General features: G+C 44.4%; 1 protein-coding gene across 2 annotated transcripts in view; it reads left to right on the plus strand.

Annotated features, from left to right (window-relative positions):
- The first annotated feature begins 2,273 nt into the window (after nucleotides 1-2,273).
- The window catches only part of VAPB (VAMP associated protein B and C), a 30,609-nt gene continuing 17,988 nt past the window's right edge, over nucleotides 2,274-14,894 (plus strand). Inside the window, exon 1 of one of the 2 annotated variants that reach the window (XM_038166193.2) lies at nucleotides 2,274-2,589. In XM_038166193.2, coding sequence (XP_038022121.1) covers nucleotides 2,532-2,589 — 58 coding nt within the window. In that variant the 5' untranslated portion in view covers nucleotides 2,274-2,531. The remainder of the gene's footprint in view (nucleotides 2,590-14,894) is intronic. The other variant, XM_027473096.3, reaches the window with a different exon arrangement.

The raw sequence follows: 14,894 nt of genomic DNA on the forward strand, positions 1-14,894 counted from the left end.
AATGCACCTTGGCAACAAGTTTTCTTCTAGCCTTAGTGTGGCTGAAATTGTTAACAAAGTGAGGGTTGTTTTATGTAACTGATAGCAATGTAGTATTGCAGGTGACCTTGATGCATGTCCATTGCAATTAATCTGATCTGAACAATACTGACTGTATGCACATTTATGTATAAGTAAAAAAGGCAAACTACATTCATAAGACTTAATAAGTTTTCAACTTTGAGTAAAAACTGCCGTGCTCTATATGAATTTCAGCATGGATGAAAATGTAGGGGAGTCCTCCACATCCAAGCAGGTAAGTTCAGAGCTGCCAGCTGCAATCTACTTTTGCAAGATGATGCCGACTTGGCAAACCCTTTATGCTGTGGCTCATCAAACACTTAAGGTTGTACTTTGTACTTCTTTCAGAAAAAGCAGCATGTGGAAAGGTCTGGGCAGCAATTCTGAAGAGTTGTTTACTTTAGGGACTTTTATTATGTATGACTATATGTTGTATAATGTTTCCTTTGTCTTATTCCTCATTAGTTTCCAATTAACTTGCAGATGTATATAAAGCTTATCATTTTCTACCAATTAATTGGAATGTTTATGGACAGCCGTGTTTTATAGCTTAATGAGAGAATCTGTTTATAGAAAAAAATAGATTATGTGAAAGAAGACAATGTTTCCAGAATATCAGCCAAAGAAAGCTCTACTGCAAGTCGTAAGTGAACTGAATTACCTCCTGATTTGAAATCTAATAAAATGTTATGACATAATCTGTAGTTTATAGTATAAATTAAACCCCCACAAATAGCAAAAATAATAAGCTAGTGACATCCTAGGCTCCAAATCCAATTAACAGTAGAATAGCAGAGACCTGGAAAAAAAAAAAAAGCATGCCTTTATGACATTGTGACCATCTTTTCTTTCAACAGAAGGAAGGAGAAGGAAGTTAAGGAAGAACAGCAGTACATTATTCGAGCATGTTGCTATACATTGCTGAAGCTTTTAACTAGTCCTGATGTATTGGGTAGAAAGTATTGCCAAGTTTCACTACAAAACTCAGAGTTGTACTAAATATTTATATGGGTTTATGTTGTTTTGGCATGGAACGAAAACAGTGATGGAACAAAAACAAAAGGTGAAACATGATGGGAGATGGTTAAATGAACTAATTGAAAAAAAGGAATTATCGTGGACAAGAGCAGCTGGTGTTGAGACTTGGTACAAATACTGCAGATGTGCTTTTGCAGGCTTCTTTACAGCACTGAATGTCATCATCCATTTAGTGCTGTTAATTTGAACATACACATCACTCGTTTGCTATTGCTTTTATTGCCAGCAACACAGCAACCCTTTTATTCCAGCTATTTTTAGTCATTTTTATACGTTTTTGGCAATTACAAAGTAAAACAATATTCATAATAACATTCACGATACAAAGAACCTGTGGGCATGTGAGGTACCATGTGTATCACAGAGCTTGTAGTCATGTGGTAACATGAATTTTTACATTAATGTTTTATTACTATATTTTTATCAATCTCTTACGTGTTAGCCAGTCATCCCTCATTAGGACTTGCTCTAACATAACTGGAATTCTTTGAAAGTTTTTCTCTGTTAATAGGACTGCTTTTATCCTTGAAACCATGGTATCTCCTCCCCCTGTCCTACCCATCTGAAGTCCAAGAAAAGAATTTGTATACACAAAAACTTGTTTATTAATTATACATAAGCTAAACTTTAGGACCCCAACCCTTGGCACATTTCTTCTGGTAACAGGGACACCCCAATCTCTTGCTTTGTTGTTACAGCCCCCTTGATTTGATGTGTCAGTAATGTTTTATGAATTCTTATGAAGTTTTAGATTGTAGAAAACTAGGGGAGGGGACAGGTGAATGATTATGTAGTGCTGTTACAACTGTTATGGCCTAAGGTCAGCAGAAGAGTGGCACTTCACGTTAAGTAGACAAATCTGTAAACTGAAAAATATTTCAAGACGTGGAGAAAAAAGGAAAAAAGCTTCCGTTAGCCTGTACGTAGGGGGATCCTTCAACCCCCCGAGCTGCCCTGAACGCGTCTTTATCCACTAAAAACCCCGTGGCTGGAGGCCAGCCCCGCAGCGCCCTGTCCTTACCCGGGGGTCGGGGCCCGGCCCGGAGCCGCCCCTGTGCGGGGCCTCGGGGGGCTCCCGGCTCCGGGCTCCCCTCCCCGGGCTCGGCCCCCGCGGCAGGAGGCGGGCGGGCGGCAGACGTCAGCCGCAGCCTCTCCCTGGGCCGCTCCGTGCTGCATCATCCCCGCCTCCCCCCCGGCCCTCCCGGCCTCTCCCCGCGTCCCCGTCAGCCCACCGGGAGCCGCCGCTGCCCGCCCGGACCTGGCTCCGGCTCCGGCTCCGGCTCGGCTCGGCTCGGCCCCGCTCGGGGGCGCTGAATAAAGCCTCGGGGCCCGCCCGCTGCCGGCCCTCCCTTCCCGTTCCCCTCCCTTCTTCCCTCCCTTCCTCTCTCCGCCTGGTGCCGCCACCGCCGAGGAGGAGGAAGAGGAGGAGGAACATGGCGAAAGCGGAGCAGGTCCTCAGCCTCGAACCGCAGCACGAGCTCAAATTCAAAGGTACGGGGCCCGCCGCCCTCCCGCCCGCCGCCGCCTTCCCCACAGCCCGGCCCCGCTCCGGCGGCAGCCATTTTCCGTAGGGCCGGGGCCGGGCGCCCGCTGCCAAAATGTCCTTCAGCGCCGCGGCTTTCCCCGTCCCCCTCCTCCTCCTCCTCCTCCTCCTCCTTCCTCCCCGTTCCCACTCCCCCGGCTCCTCTCCCGCAGCCCCCGGCCCCGGGGGGCCGCAGCGCGGTGCGGGGGGGGGTCCCGGGCCCGGCCCCGCCATGGCCGCGCTGCGGGGCTGAGGAGAAGAAGCCGGGAGGGAGCCGGGGAAGCGCCCGTTGTGCCCCCGGGAGGGGGAAGGACGGAGCCGGGGCCTCGGGGAAGGGAGATGCGCTGCGGGCTGAGGCGGGGGCAGGCGCTCCCCGAGGAGCCGGGGCACCCCCGGGTGTGTGCGGCGGGGCTCGGCCGGGCTGCGGGAAACCCTGAGCCCCCCCGGCTCCATCCCTGGTGGCCTCTCGTGGCGTGGTTTTTTTTTTTCCTTTTATCCTCGTTACCATAACGCTGCGAGGCGTTCAGACGCATTCCTTGCGAATATTCCTCCTGCCCCCAACCCCGTCTTTCCCGCAAGCCCAGCACTTGAATGGGTTGGAGCTGGCGTTGAGATTCCAGCGTTGTGACCTGAGGGATAGCGCTGCTGTAATGCAATATTCGGGGATTACAAATAAGCATTCGGCAAGTTTATTTATGCTGCAGGAGTCAGAGGTGCTGTAGAGCTTCAGATGAATATCTGGCAAATCTTCCTTTTTTAAAAATAGCGACCTATTTGCTGGCATCTGGTAAAATTACTGCTTACTCAAAAGCAGTATAACACTTTTACATATAACATTTCATATAACATTTCATATAGCATTTTTACACCTAGGAGAAGTCTCTGCCTGTATTTAGTAGTTAATATTTCAATATAAACTATTAGTATAAACTGGGCTTACCAAAAGGCACAGTAATAAATCCTGGCTGGACTGAATGTGTCTTTGTTGCAGGCTGAAGTCTTTGCATGTTGTTATGGCAGCAGAATCAAACATGCTTAAGAAGCAAACTGCTCTAATATTGTTTATGTTAAGGGCTGATGTTCATCTAATTATGCTTGTTGTGAATGTCAGTAACGTTACTTCATCAAGGAAGCTGAGGCGGGCAAGAAGCGGGGCCTTAATTGGTACAGACTTGCCAGGGGCACCTAATTGTGGTTTGGGGCATTTTCTTATCACTTGGTTGCAAGCAGGTATAAAACTAGCCAAAAACTGTGGGGTGGCGTTGTTGTTGTTGGGGTAAAGCTAACTAGTCAGGCTGCCTGGCGCTCAGTGGAGGATCTGGGACTGCTGAAGTTAAATTCACCAACCATGGAGGTTTTCTTTGTCAAATCTTTAGCCAGCATCGTACGCTTCTTATAATGTACAATGTTGCTTGACTAGCTGCAGCTAATCTATGGCTTAGTTTAAAAGTATGCTTAAATATTAATGTTGGAATAGGCCTAATGCTATGGATAGCCTTCATATGCCTTGGCAATAAATCCTGTCTTACAGCCCTTCCTGACAGGCAGTGCTGACCACCGGCCTTCATTCAGGAAAGGCCAGTTTGAAGTATTCATGAAGTCAATTCCGCTCTAAGCGATTCTCGTCCTGTTGTTGTGATGGCCTGCTGCCTGCTAACGTGGCAGCAACGGTTCTCTCGCCTCTGTAAACAGTTGCATTTCTGTGCAGAGCATTGCTGTGCTCAGCGCGTGCGGATGCGGACTGCCAGGTGCCAGCAGCGCTGCCGACCGGTGCAGCTCCGCTTCCTCGCTGGTGTGCCCAAAAGATTCGACGCTTTAGGGCGGCAGCAGCAGCGAGGTGGGATCCTAAACCGAGTTTCACAAACGCTGGAAATGGATAGAGGTCTCTGTCAAGATGCACACGGGTAGAAAATGCAGAAAATAATCGGCTGTGCTGTTGTCACGCTGCTCTGTTTGATTCTTAAATATAAAATCTAGAGGGAGGTGTGACATTTATGAAAGGAGGCAGGAACAAGATACCGAAGTGAGGATTCATTCTGTGTGTCCCAGTGTGTGGGATTGCAGCAGTCTCTGTTAGCCACTGGTTTCATTTAAAAGAAAGGATCTGAAGAGCTTTTCTAAGAAGCTTTTGTAACCCCTTGTTTTGCAGCAATTCTTCTAAATACGTTTAGGTCTTTCAAAGTACCATTTGTCTTTTTTTTTTTTTTTTTTTTGCAGAAATACCAAAGAAGATATTCATGCCAGAATTGCTTTTCATAGCATGTGAGCATGAGCAGGGGTTGTCTTTCCTCTCCATCTCCTACACCATAACACACGCTCCAAAATAGCATCACCATGTGCTGCGCTGAAATGCAGCTGTGAATAGCGGGAGGCAGGACACTCCTCTCTGACCATAATGTGGCTGGAGGTGCCCATTTCTTACCCTGTTCATGTGCAACAGCAGCTGTGCAGCTGTGCCAGTGACTTCTGTTGGTCACTGCAGTTTTGCTGCCTAGGTGAGAAAGTGTTGAACTACAGGTTTATCATTGAGACTTCACTGGTAATGAATGGTGAAAAAGACCCTTGGTGCTGTATGTGACAACATCTGCATGTATGTTTCCCTTCCTTTTTGTTAATCAAAGACACAGCATGCAACAATGAGATTTTCTGCCATGAATTAGATCATGATATTCAAGGACCAGACTTAAGGAAGCATGAGCTTTAAACTTGTGCAGGGGTGTGTAATTCTGGCCCCTTTAGCTAGATGTGCTTTGATAGCATTGGTAATTACAGTGCCACACTTGTGCTATGGGGCAATGCCTTCACAGGATGGCTCGCAGTCAGGCAGACCCATCCTTTCAGCATCACAGGCCCACCTGGAACAGATTTATTTAGTGCCAGCAAGTGATGTTTTGTTAGAATTGAACTTATTTTAGGACCCACCTGGTTTTTCAGCTGCTTGAAACTGCTGCAGCATCCTCTGCAGGTGCAGTTTGGGGTGGGGGTGGCTGTCAAAGGGCTTGTGCCAGCAGGTGGAGGTGGCGTGGGCTGTGATGTGTGTCAGAGGGGTTTTGGGGGGTTGCTACAGGTGAGCCTGGGCTTATGACTCAGCACTCACTCTGTTGCAGTGCTCCCCAAGTGGCAAGTAGCAGTATTGTGCAACCACATTAATTCCTCGCCAACCAGCACAAGTTGCTGCCAGTTGCAAACGCAGTTTCCTGTGTCCGGTGTGTGATTTTTTCCACCTGCACGCCTGCAATACGCCTCTGTACAGCTCTGCTTTCTGCGAAGGGCACAATAACAAACAGGAATGACCTGTACTCTCCATTCCTAATCGTACTGCTCCAGCAGTGGCTCCAGGCCCAGCGGTGTTCCTTCCAAGCCATGGCCCGTCGCTGGCTCTGCTTCATCCCCAGGGTATGTCAGAGCTGCAGCCAAAGGTGTGGCCTCAGCCCTTGCAGCACACTCCCAGGTGCATGGCTCTGAGCTCCTTCGTGTGCGTCTGGGCAAGCTACAGCCAGATCCGTGCCTTGCAGGTTGGCAAAACCTCCTCTGTCCGATGCGAATGCCCAATTCTTAGCGGAGACTGAGCTAAGGCTTTTCGGTCCAGCGGCTTGGCAGCATTTGGGACGTGTGATCAGCCTTGAATCTGCTGTCGTCAGGGCTGGGAAGAAAGGCTGAGGACCTAGCGGGATGTTGTGACTCAACTATGTGCTTACCACTCCCTCCCTGTCGTGATCTGTGTGCAAGGCCCAGGCACTGGAGGTATTCAGAGGGATTTGGCTGCCTGCTCATCCTGTTCTCTATTGGATAAACAGGGATTTCTCATCGCTGCCGCTGGAACAGGCTTTGTTTAAGAATGTAAAATACTGACAGCGGTATGAGGAGTTGCCTCTTTAGGATAATTAATATGCATCTTTTAAGTTGAAAATTTATACAGTGTTTCCTTTAAACTGTTAGAGCCCTTCTGGTGTTCACAGCATAATGGCAGTCAGCGCTAGGATTTCTTTACTCTTTGAAAGCTGCTGTGTCAATGGCTGGCTGCTCTTCTGCTGGAAAATGTACCATTCTGTGCTTGCTTCTGTTTAGCCCAATTCCTAATAAAATCATTGGTAGATCAAATATGAGTAAACCTTCACATCCTTCTGCATATTTGATCAAGTTTTACACTCAAAAAGAGAACAGTATTTAAATAACAGGCAGGCTTCATAAATCTGTATGAAGCTATAGTTCATTAGTCATTTTTTGGTGACACTTAAATATTTGTAGTTCATCTTACTCTAGCTATTCTCACAACTTAGGTAAAATCAGTAGTTTTATTCTAATTATTAAGAGTTCATTATAGTTGGACAGACTTGCTGCATCTCACTGAATTATTCTAATTTCAAGTGCGTTAGTTTTATAATTGCCTCATGGCTTTCCATAGACTCTTCACTTAAAAAGAGCAATGCTTGGAGGAGAAGAACTGAAGATAAAGGCAACAGAATGATGCATTGTACCTATTTAGTGATGCATCTCATTTTTTGAAAGGTGGAATAAGTTAAAGACGGTGTTTCCTTAATCAGCTGGTGTGCTGCGCTCTAGAGACATGACACGGCCCTGCTGGGAAAGGAGGAGGAATTGTACGAGTGTGAGCTGACAAAAGTTTGAAACTTAGAACAGGATGCATCTTTGGTTAGGGAGCCAAATAATGATTATTTGGGATGTGTGAAGCAAATAAAAGAAGTTTAGCCACATTTTCTGTTAAATTTAATGAACATGTTTAGGTCTCCTAAGATTATTTCTAAAAATCTCACAATCAACCTGAAGGTTTCAGCCAATGCAATGGATGGGTTAAGGGCTTTTGAATAATTTTGTACTGCATTGATTCTAAGAATTGCAGTTGAAGTAATGAGCATTAATGGGATCAAAGTATTACTAGTTCAAGGAAGAGCCTAATGCAGTGATAAAATCAGCATGAGCAATTATAATTTGGAGCTTACTTCTTCTCTTAGGTTTGTGGCATTTTGTGTTTTCGATATGATCAGCTCTTTGCCTTTATTGGAAGGGGCACGTATGTTCAGAATTTCCAGTTCCTCAGGAATCTGATGTTTGTGCACCGATTTTCAGCTAAGTTAATTTTTAGTAGGAAAATCATAGAACTGCTCTTTTAAGAGGTCCTTGTAGTGGAAAGATGTGCTCAGTTTGAGCTATGGAACCGTTGCGATGATAGGTGACAAACAAGGCTGTCCAGCTGGTTATTGAAAGCTCCTCGGTGGCAGAATGCCAGTCTGAGCTGGCGATGGCATGTGTCCTCTGTTCATTGCTTCAGAAAATATGCCTGGGTAATAAACTATAGTGAAGGTAAGGAGTGACTGTCTCTCTCCAGACAGGTAATGTGTCATAGCAGGTGCAGATTCACGCATGTGCGGAGCAGCAAATCATGTATTTACCAGCTGCAGCCCACCAGGCCATGTGTTATGTCTTGTCACCTGTGAAACGGGAATGTGGAGTCAAAATCTGCACAGGAGTTTCTGATAGCTTATTCTCCCTGGAAATAAAATGATTGCATCTGTCTTACCACCTAACATGTCTTATAAATCATTTATAAATCAAAGCAAAAAGAAATAAAAAAAAAATCATTTTAAATAAGTGAGCTGCATCTGAATACAAGGCTGAATTTTGCCTAATTGTACTTTAATTCAGAATTAGGATTGTAAAAATCAGCGCAAGCCTTTAAATAGATTCTTGGATCTGTTTTGAAACTCAACTGGAAAAATGGCATCATCGCCATAGTGAGTGATCCAACTTTATGAGCTCAGCTCAGCTTACATCTACGAACAAATGCCCGCTTCAAAAGAAGCTTAATTTGTTGTATGCACCCCGCTCTAGAAGGTATTGATTGCATCAAATGCTCTTTGGATCAAGTGAGCGACTTCTGCATGCGTTATAATGCAATTTCTGCAGAAAACTGGCTGACCCGGGGGTTTGTCTTGTTTCTTGCTTTCAGAGCTCCTCCAAACACGGCTTTTGGCCTCACCGGAGACAATGCGGGAGTCAAATGACCCTTGCTAATTCTGCCCATGTCTTGCAGCCACACTCATTTTCTACTATCTTGTTACCATATTGGTCTTATGTTTGCTCCCTGCTGGGAACAACTAATAACTACTGAAAGCATTTCACAGTTGGTACAATAACAGCCTTTTTGCTTTTTCTGTCAGTGCAGTTGGTTGGCTCCGAGAGCTTTTATTGATGATGTTTGCAACAGTTTTGTTTGTGGTACCAGCTGTTGTTTCAGACCTCAATTTCATCTTCGTTTTTGCAGGGAATATGATCTTCCACGTTATCACTGTGCCACTGCAAGCCATCGTTTTCTCCCTGTAAGCCAAACCTGAGTGATTTCAGCCAGAGCCTGCCTAGGCTGAGGGCCCAGGCCTGCTTCCCTCACCGCGTGAGGTGCTAAGTGAGGCCGAAAGGAAGCCTGTGCTGCTTATACACATCAATATTTAAACAGCCCTTTATCTAAATTAAGGGCCAGCCTCGTGCCAAATCTCTTTTTCTGACTTTTGACCCCAAATTTATTCAATGTATAAATCCTTTCATACCTCCTTTGTAGACTCAGAGCTCTGTCAAAGACACACGGAATATCCGTAACGTGCCTGGGCTGTTGGTGAGCTTGAAGTCTTGGCCTGCTAGGCAACCTTTCCGAAGGAGTGATTTGTGCCATCAGTCCAGAGCAGCTGTCCCAGTCTTGCTGTCACCGAAAACGTATGCAAAGCAAATCACCATTTCCATGTTTAATTCAGTGCGGGGTTAAGATGCACATGGACAGAAGTGATTGAGTGTTCACACTAGCAGGATAACCCTACCGCGTGTTAACCGAGCCTGTCCTTTCTGCCTTACAGCTGCTCTGAAAAGTGCTTACCTCCACTGGAAGCCTTCCGGCCCCAAAAACATTTGTATGTGTTTGTACAAACTGGGTGCTGCTGCCGCATGCAGTACTTTTATCCCACATTATTATAAATACTTTATGAAAATAATCTCTTTACCAAACTACCTTAGTGTCTCATTTTCCAAGCTGTAAACGAAGCCCTTCATACCATGGTGCTGTGGATTAAAGATTTCATAGTTCTAAATTTAATCCTGTTTTCTTGGTTGGTTTCCACGAGGTGTGGAAAAAATAGAGAAGGGGGAGGTTTGCCTGGTGATCCGTTTACTTTTGATGCAAATTATAAAATCGTGTAGGTGTGGGACTCACTATGCAGCTAAATCTCATGTTTTTGCAGACATTTCTAAAGCCTTGATTCAAGTTAGTTGTGTTTGTAGAAGCCATGTCAAGTGACTATGGAACTCTAATTAAAAAAAAGAAAAAACTTTTGGTTTTCCCCTGACTGCTTTTTTTCATCTAGCCAGTTATTTCATCCTTGCTGGTGCTTCTAATGTTTCTCGCAAGCAGAAATTCACCACTCCAGAGTGCAGTTGTGTGTTTGGACTGTCACCCTTGCCTGTTTATATTTGCAGCTGTTGCATTTTGCAGTATGTGACTTACCAGTGCATTTTGCATCTTCTCAAAGTGTTTGCATGCATAATTTCCGCTGGTTTGCAGTATCTTCTCATCTGGCCTTCCTACGTGCTCACCAGACTGAGAGCAAAGGTCAAAGGGCAGTAAAGTATTTTTAAAAAGATTTTTATAGCTTTTTTTTTACTCTGAACTTCTTGATTTCACCCATACGGGGATGCAGATAATGTGTATGGGAATCTAGGTTTGTAGAATGCCACTTCACACGTTTGTCTTGTTCTATGCCAAGTGGTATAAACTGTCAGGTATTTTTCCCCTTTATTAAGTTCTCTCACTGCTTATGACTAATTTTCTGAGTTGTTTTTGTTTTATTTTTTCCTTTGATCTTGAAAGCACAGTTAATGGGCTAGTTTTAAATGGCTCCCAAGAAATGTATCTTGCTAAATTCAGGATTCCTCCTAATTTGTAGATATAATTAGTATCTCACTGCCTATTTAGATTTTTTTTTAACTTGGAAAAGCAACTACTCATTGTGCGTCCCAAAATCTCTAATTTTGCTCTTTTCTTCTGGTATTTGCAATTTATGCATAATTTTGCAGTTAATATTTGTTCAGTTGCTATTTAAGTTACACATCAGACTTGTCTATTTGAAGAGTATATACGAGCATAAAATTAGCGTAGTTATGTTGTTCCTTCCCTACCATTTGCATGTGCATCTGAAATGGAGATTAGTGATTAAATTAGACCAGGGAAAATTACTTTGCAAGAAGTACAAGAAAAAAGGGTAATTTGGGATGGGTGGAGGGGGATAAAACCGTGATGTCTCTTCCAGAGAGATGCTTCGTGCTGACTTCAGTCTTCAGCCAGCACTGTTTTTGCCAGGGGAGGCTGCGCACCAGGCTGTGGTGCTGCATCCACTCCACTGCTGCATCCACGCTTCTCCCCAGGGGCCTGCGCTGTGTTTCAGCATCCTTTTGGTACCCACCCAGCAACCCGTGTGAGTGAGGCTTCGAGCTGTGCAGAAATAAGGAGCTATCTTTTATATGGAGGACTTAGTATTTCCTGGTTATTGAAAGAGATGTAGCTGCTATTCCACTGTGAAAAGAGAGCATGCCACTGTTTTCTGAGCTGTTTTCCTACCTGGAGAGAGTTGATATGTGTGGCGTTTGTGAGTGGAGTGAACAAAGAAACATGATATGTTTGGCACTCAGTTCTAAAAGGATATGAAAGCACATTTGAAACAGATACACCTCTAAAAGCTAGCCAGCTGCTATCGGTCTTCGGTTATTCAGTTGTACACAGAAATTTGCACGAAGCTGAGGATGTAGAGAAAATATTTCTTCTTACGTTATTTTGGTGTTGAAGATCCCTGTAAGTAATGCTCAGGTCTAATAAAATTAAAATTCCAGATAGAGCAGTTCAGGGGAAAAAAAAACAAATAGCAGCGGTACCAAAATTACATGAAGGACATTCTTCCATTTCGCCTAGAACCTTATGTGTGGCCTCACAGCTCTTACAACTGTGAAATCAAACTGTTAATGATGCTCTGAGGAATAGAAGGTGACAAAAATTACATCGTAATAGATGTTCTGAAAATAGTCATCAGACTCATGGTTGTTTTTTGTCTTTCTTTCCTCTTGAACGTGAGGCATGCTCTGGCAAAAATAGGTTGTGTCAAAATAGGCCAGGGAAGGACACCGATTAATCCATCCAAATGAAATCATTTACTGCCAGCCTTGATCCAACTTTGGCACCTGGATCATGTAATTCTGCTGGCTTTCTGTGTCCTTTTCCCACCTTGTAGATCATCTTATTGATTACATGATATTAAAAAAAAAAAAAACTCACTGCATAAATTATTTCACAGAGAGGGATTTGGATGGCACTTCTTATAATATTTTTTTCAGCAAGGCTTCTACTGCTTAGCACAGCAAAAGTGGAAGTGGCCACTTCCCTCCCTCCGTTCTTGCTTCAAGGGCTCTTTCGGGTGAGGATAGGCACAGTAAGAGTAATGAAATTGATTCCACAAGGGCACACTTTTCTAGCTGTTTCCCTACAAAACCTGAGCTGAGACTGACAGGTTTATGAGTGGTTTACATGAGCATTAAAAGCAGCCTAAGTTTTTTCTTTAACATAATTACCAAATTTGGGATAGCTGGGTCTTTTCAGGGAGTTACTTGTGAAATAAGATGTTTATGCAACACAGGCAATTCTTGTTTCTCATTCTTCGACTTCTTTGATTTCAAAAGTTGCTGATGCTCACTTAATTATGAATGTCTCCAGAGCCAGATGGTGGTGATGATTAAAACTTGGCATACAGTGCTTTTTACAGAAAATCTTGTGAAGATTAGTGTTTTAATTAGGTAAGTATTCTCCTGACTTCACAGAGAGGCAAACTAAGGGTCCAAACCTGCTCCTGTTTAGGAATTGCTGTCAACTCTTAAGGCTTTTAATAGCAGAAGATCAAGCCCTTAAGTGATTTGTCTTAAGACAAGTAAGGTAGGGGGAGAGTTTGATTGGATCTTAGGTGTTCTTGATTCACAGGCACCTGGCTGATAGCTCAGAACGCATTGCTTGACATTTCAGAGTTTGTTTTTAAAGGTCATCAACTTTATATGTAACTTTAAAAAGAAGTGTATAGTAAGGCAATTGTACACCTGTTATTGAGCATTCTTGCTAATGTTTTGCCAATAGTGTGTTTATTTTAACCATCTCTCTGCTGATAGCCACCCCCAAAAATAAAATGGCAGAAGCTGTGGATAGAAAGCAAAATCAGTACTGTCAGATGCATAATAAATTGGGAAACAATTTGGATATAGTGGTAAGGAAAACTGGAAGTTGAGGGATAAAAATGCTCAGATGGAGAGCTGGCTGTGCTTTTGGGCAGCCCTCGATCTGTCGGCAGGGTGATGCTGGCTGGGACCTGGCAGGAGGTTCACATGTACTGGGGCTGGGACAAGGGGCAGGTGTGCAGGCACTGCGTGTGCGTGGTGGGGAAGGGAGCCTGAAACATCGTGTTCAGCCCCCACGCTCTCACTCACACACAGTAAATGTGGCTCTTTCAGTCGATGAGTTATTGCTCCATGTGGACATCTAGTTAGGATGCATCAATGCATGCGGCTTGGGCTCTTGAGAAAAGCCATGAAACAATTTAAGTTTCCCCTTCTATGGCTTTCTACCATCTCGCTTGTTAAAGATTCCTTGGTTACCTTTCTAAGGTTGATGACTATCATGTGATTAATGACTTTCATCTGACACATCGATGGGATTCAGCCGCGGTGAAATACGTCCTTCCCCTCCTGTTGGTGCATTCGGCTGCTTTCCCCAATGGAACTGCAAGCGGCTGCGTCGCTCGAGGCTCTGGTTGTATTTCTGCCCATATCTGCTTGTTCTGCCTTCTGATAAACGTCTGTGGTGCTGGGATGAAGGGGTGAAAATTGTTGTTTAGGAAAAAGTGATGAAAGTGCATCTAAGACATTCTGGGAACAACGTGGGAATTTATTCTTACCCATGCTAATTACTGATTACCAGTTTAATCTGACATGACTCTGGTTGTACCACGTATTGCATTTACTCCGAGAAGCACCAGTTCAGGAAATATGCTTTAGGGGATGCCCAGCGTTAAGCAGATAACAATTTGCATTAGATTTAAACACACAACAAAAAAATTAGGCATGTGCCTTAATTACTTCAAAAGACTGTGCCAACGCTTCAAGGGAAAGTGTGGCTGCAGAGCATACACCTAGATGTGCCAGCTTTAACCTGCTAAATATGAGACCTTAGTGCCTCAGTTTTGCAGAAGGCTGCTGTGCAGGAAGATGCGGTTTGCCTGATGGCAGTGTCTGAGTGCTGCTCGATCTGGCTGAAAACTGATTCTCCTTTTTCTCTTCCCCACTGCCCTCTCCCTCACTCCCTGCCTTTTAAGTGGATTAATTTTCAGCCTAAGCAGCTCCCTGGCTCAGCTCTCCATGCAGCAGATGAACACCGCAGCTCACACAAGCAGTTGGTGGAGAGGAGAGGTCAGACCACCTCCCCTTGCAGCAGTGAGACAAACGTGTGAGGATCAAGTGGCCGTGAGACTGCAGCCTTGCAAGTTTGCAGTTAACTATAAAGAAGTATTAATGGTAGTATTTGCACATACAAATCTGCAAAGTTCCTGCCCAAGCATGTGGCATCAAAGCTCTGCCTCTGATGCTTACGCAGACTTTGCATGTGCCAGACCATGCTCCAGCAGTAGTCTTGCAGCACTGCAAGTACATATATATGAAGATTGTTTCTTGGCCATGCTGAAGCATGAAGTTTCAGTTAAGATGAGGAAAAACTGTGTTTAGGATTCTGCTCAAGTGCAGTAGCTGTGCAGCACGGTTACTGGGAGCAGCCAGTGGTGCGAAGCTTGTAGCGAAGCACTGCGCTAACCAAAAAGTTCTCAGCCTGGATTTGCTGTTACAATTATGTGCACTTCTTTTTATTGCGAGGAGACTTATTTAAAATTTAAATAGAGTTGACATCATGTTCTTCTGACCTAATTCTCAGGCTTTTGTATTATTACTAAAATGATCTGGGATATTATAATGCAGTACGCTGCGGAATGACACTCCTAGGAAAGATTGATACAGCGCTGGTGTTTGAATAGGAAATGGAGCGTGGCAAATTCTGAGATAATGCTGTGATCTTCAAATGTGAAGGCTTGTATGCATAGCTCCTGGGTGGAAAGCCACAGCTGTAGCTTGAAACTAACCCTGGTGAAAAGAGACCACGTGAAAAACCATGACACTCGCTGTTGCTTGTTGTTGCATG

This window comes from Anas platyrhynchos, chromosome 21 (assembly GCF_047663525.1).
Source record: "Anas platyrhynchos isolate ZD024472 breed Pekin duck chromosome 21, IASCAAS_PekinDuck_T2T, whole genome shotgun sequence".
In the NCBI taxonomy this organism is placed as follows: Eukaryota; Metazoa; Chordata; class Aves; order Anseriformes; family Anatidae; genus Anas; species Anas platyrhynchos.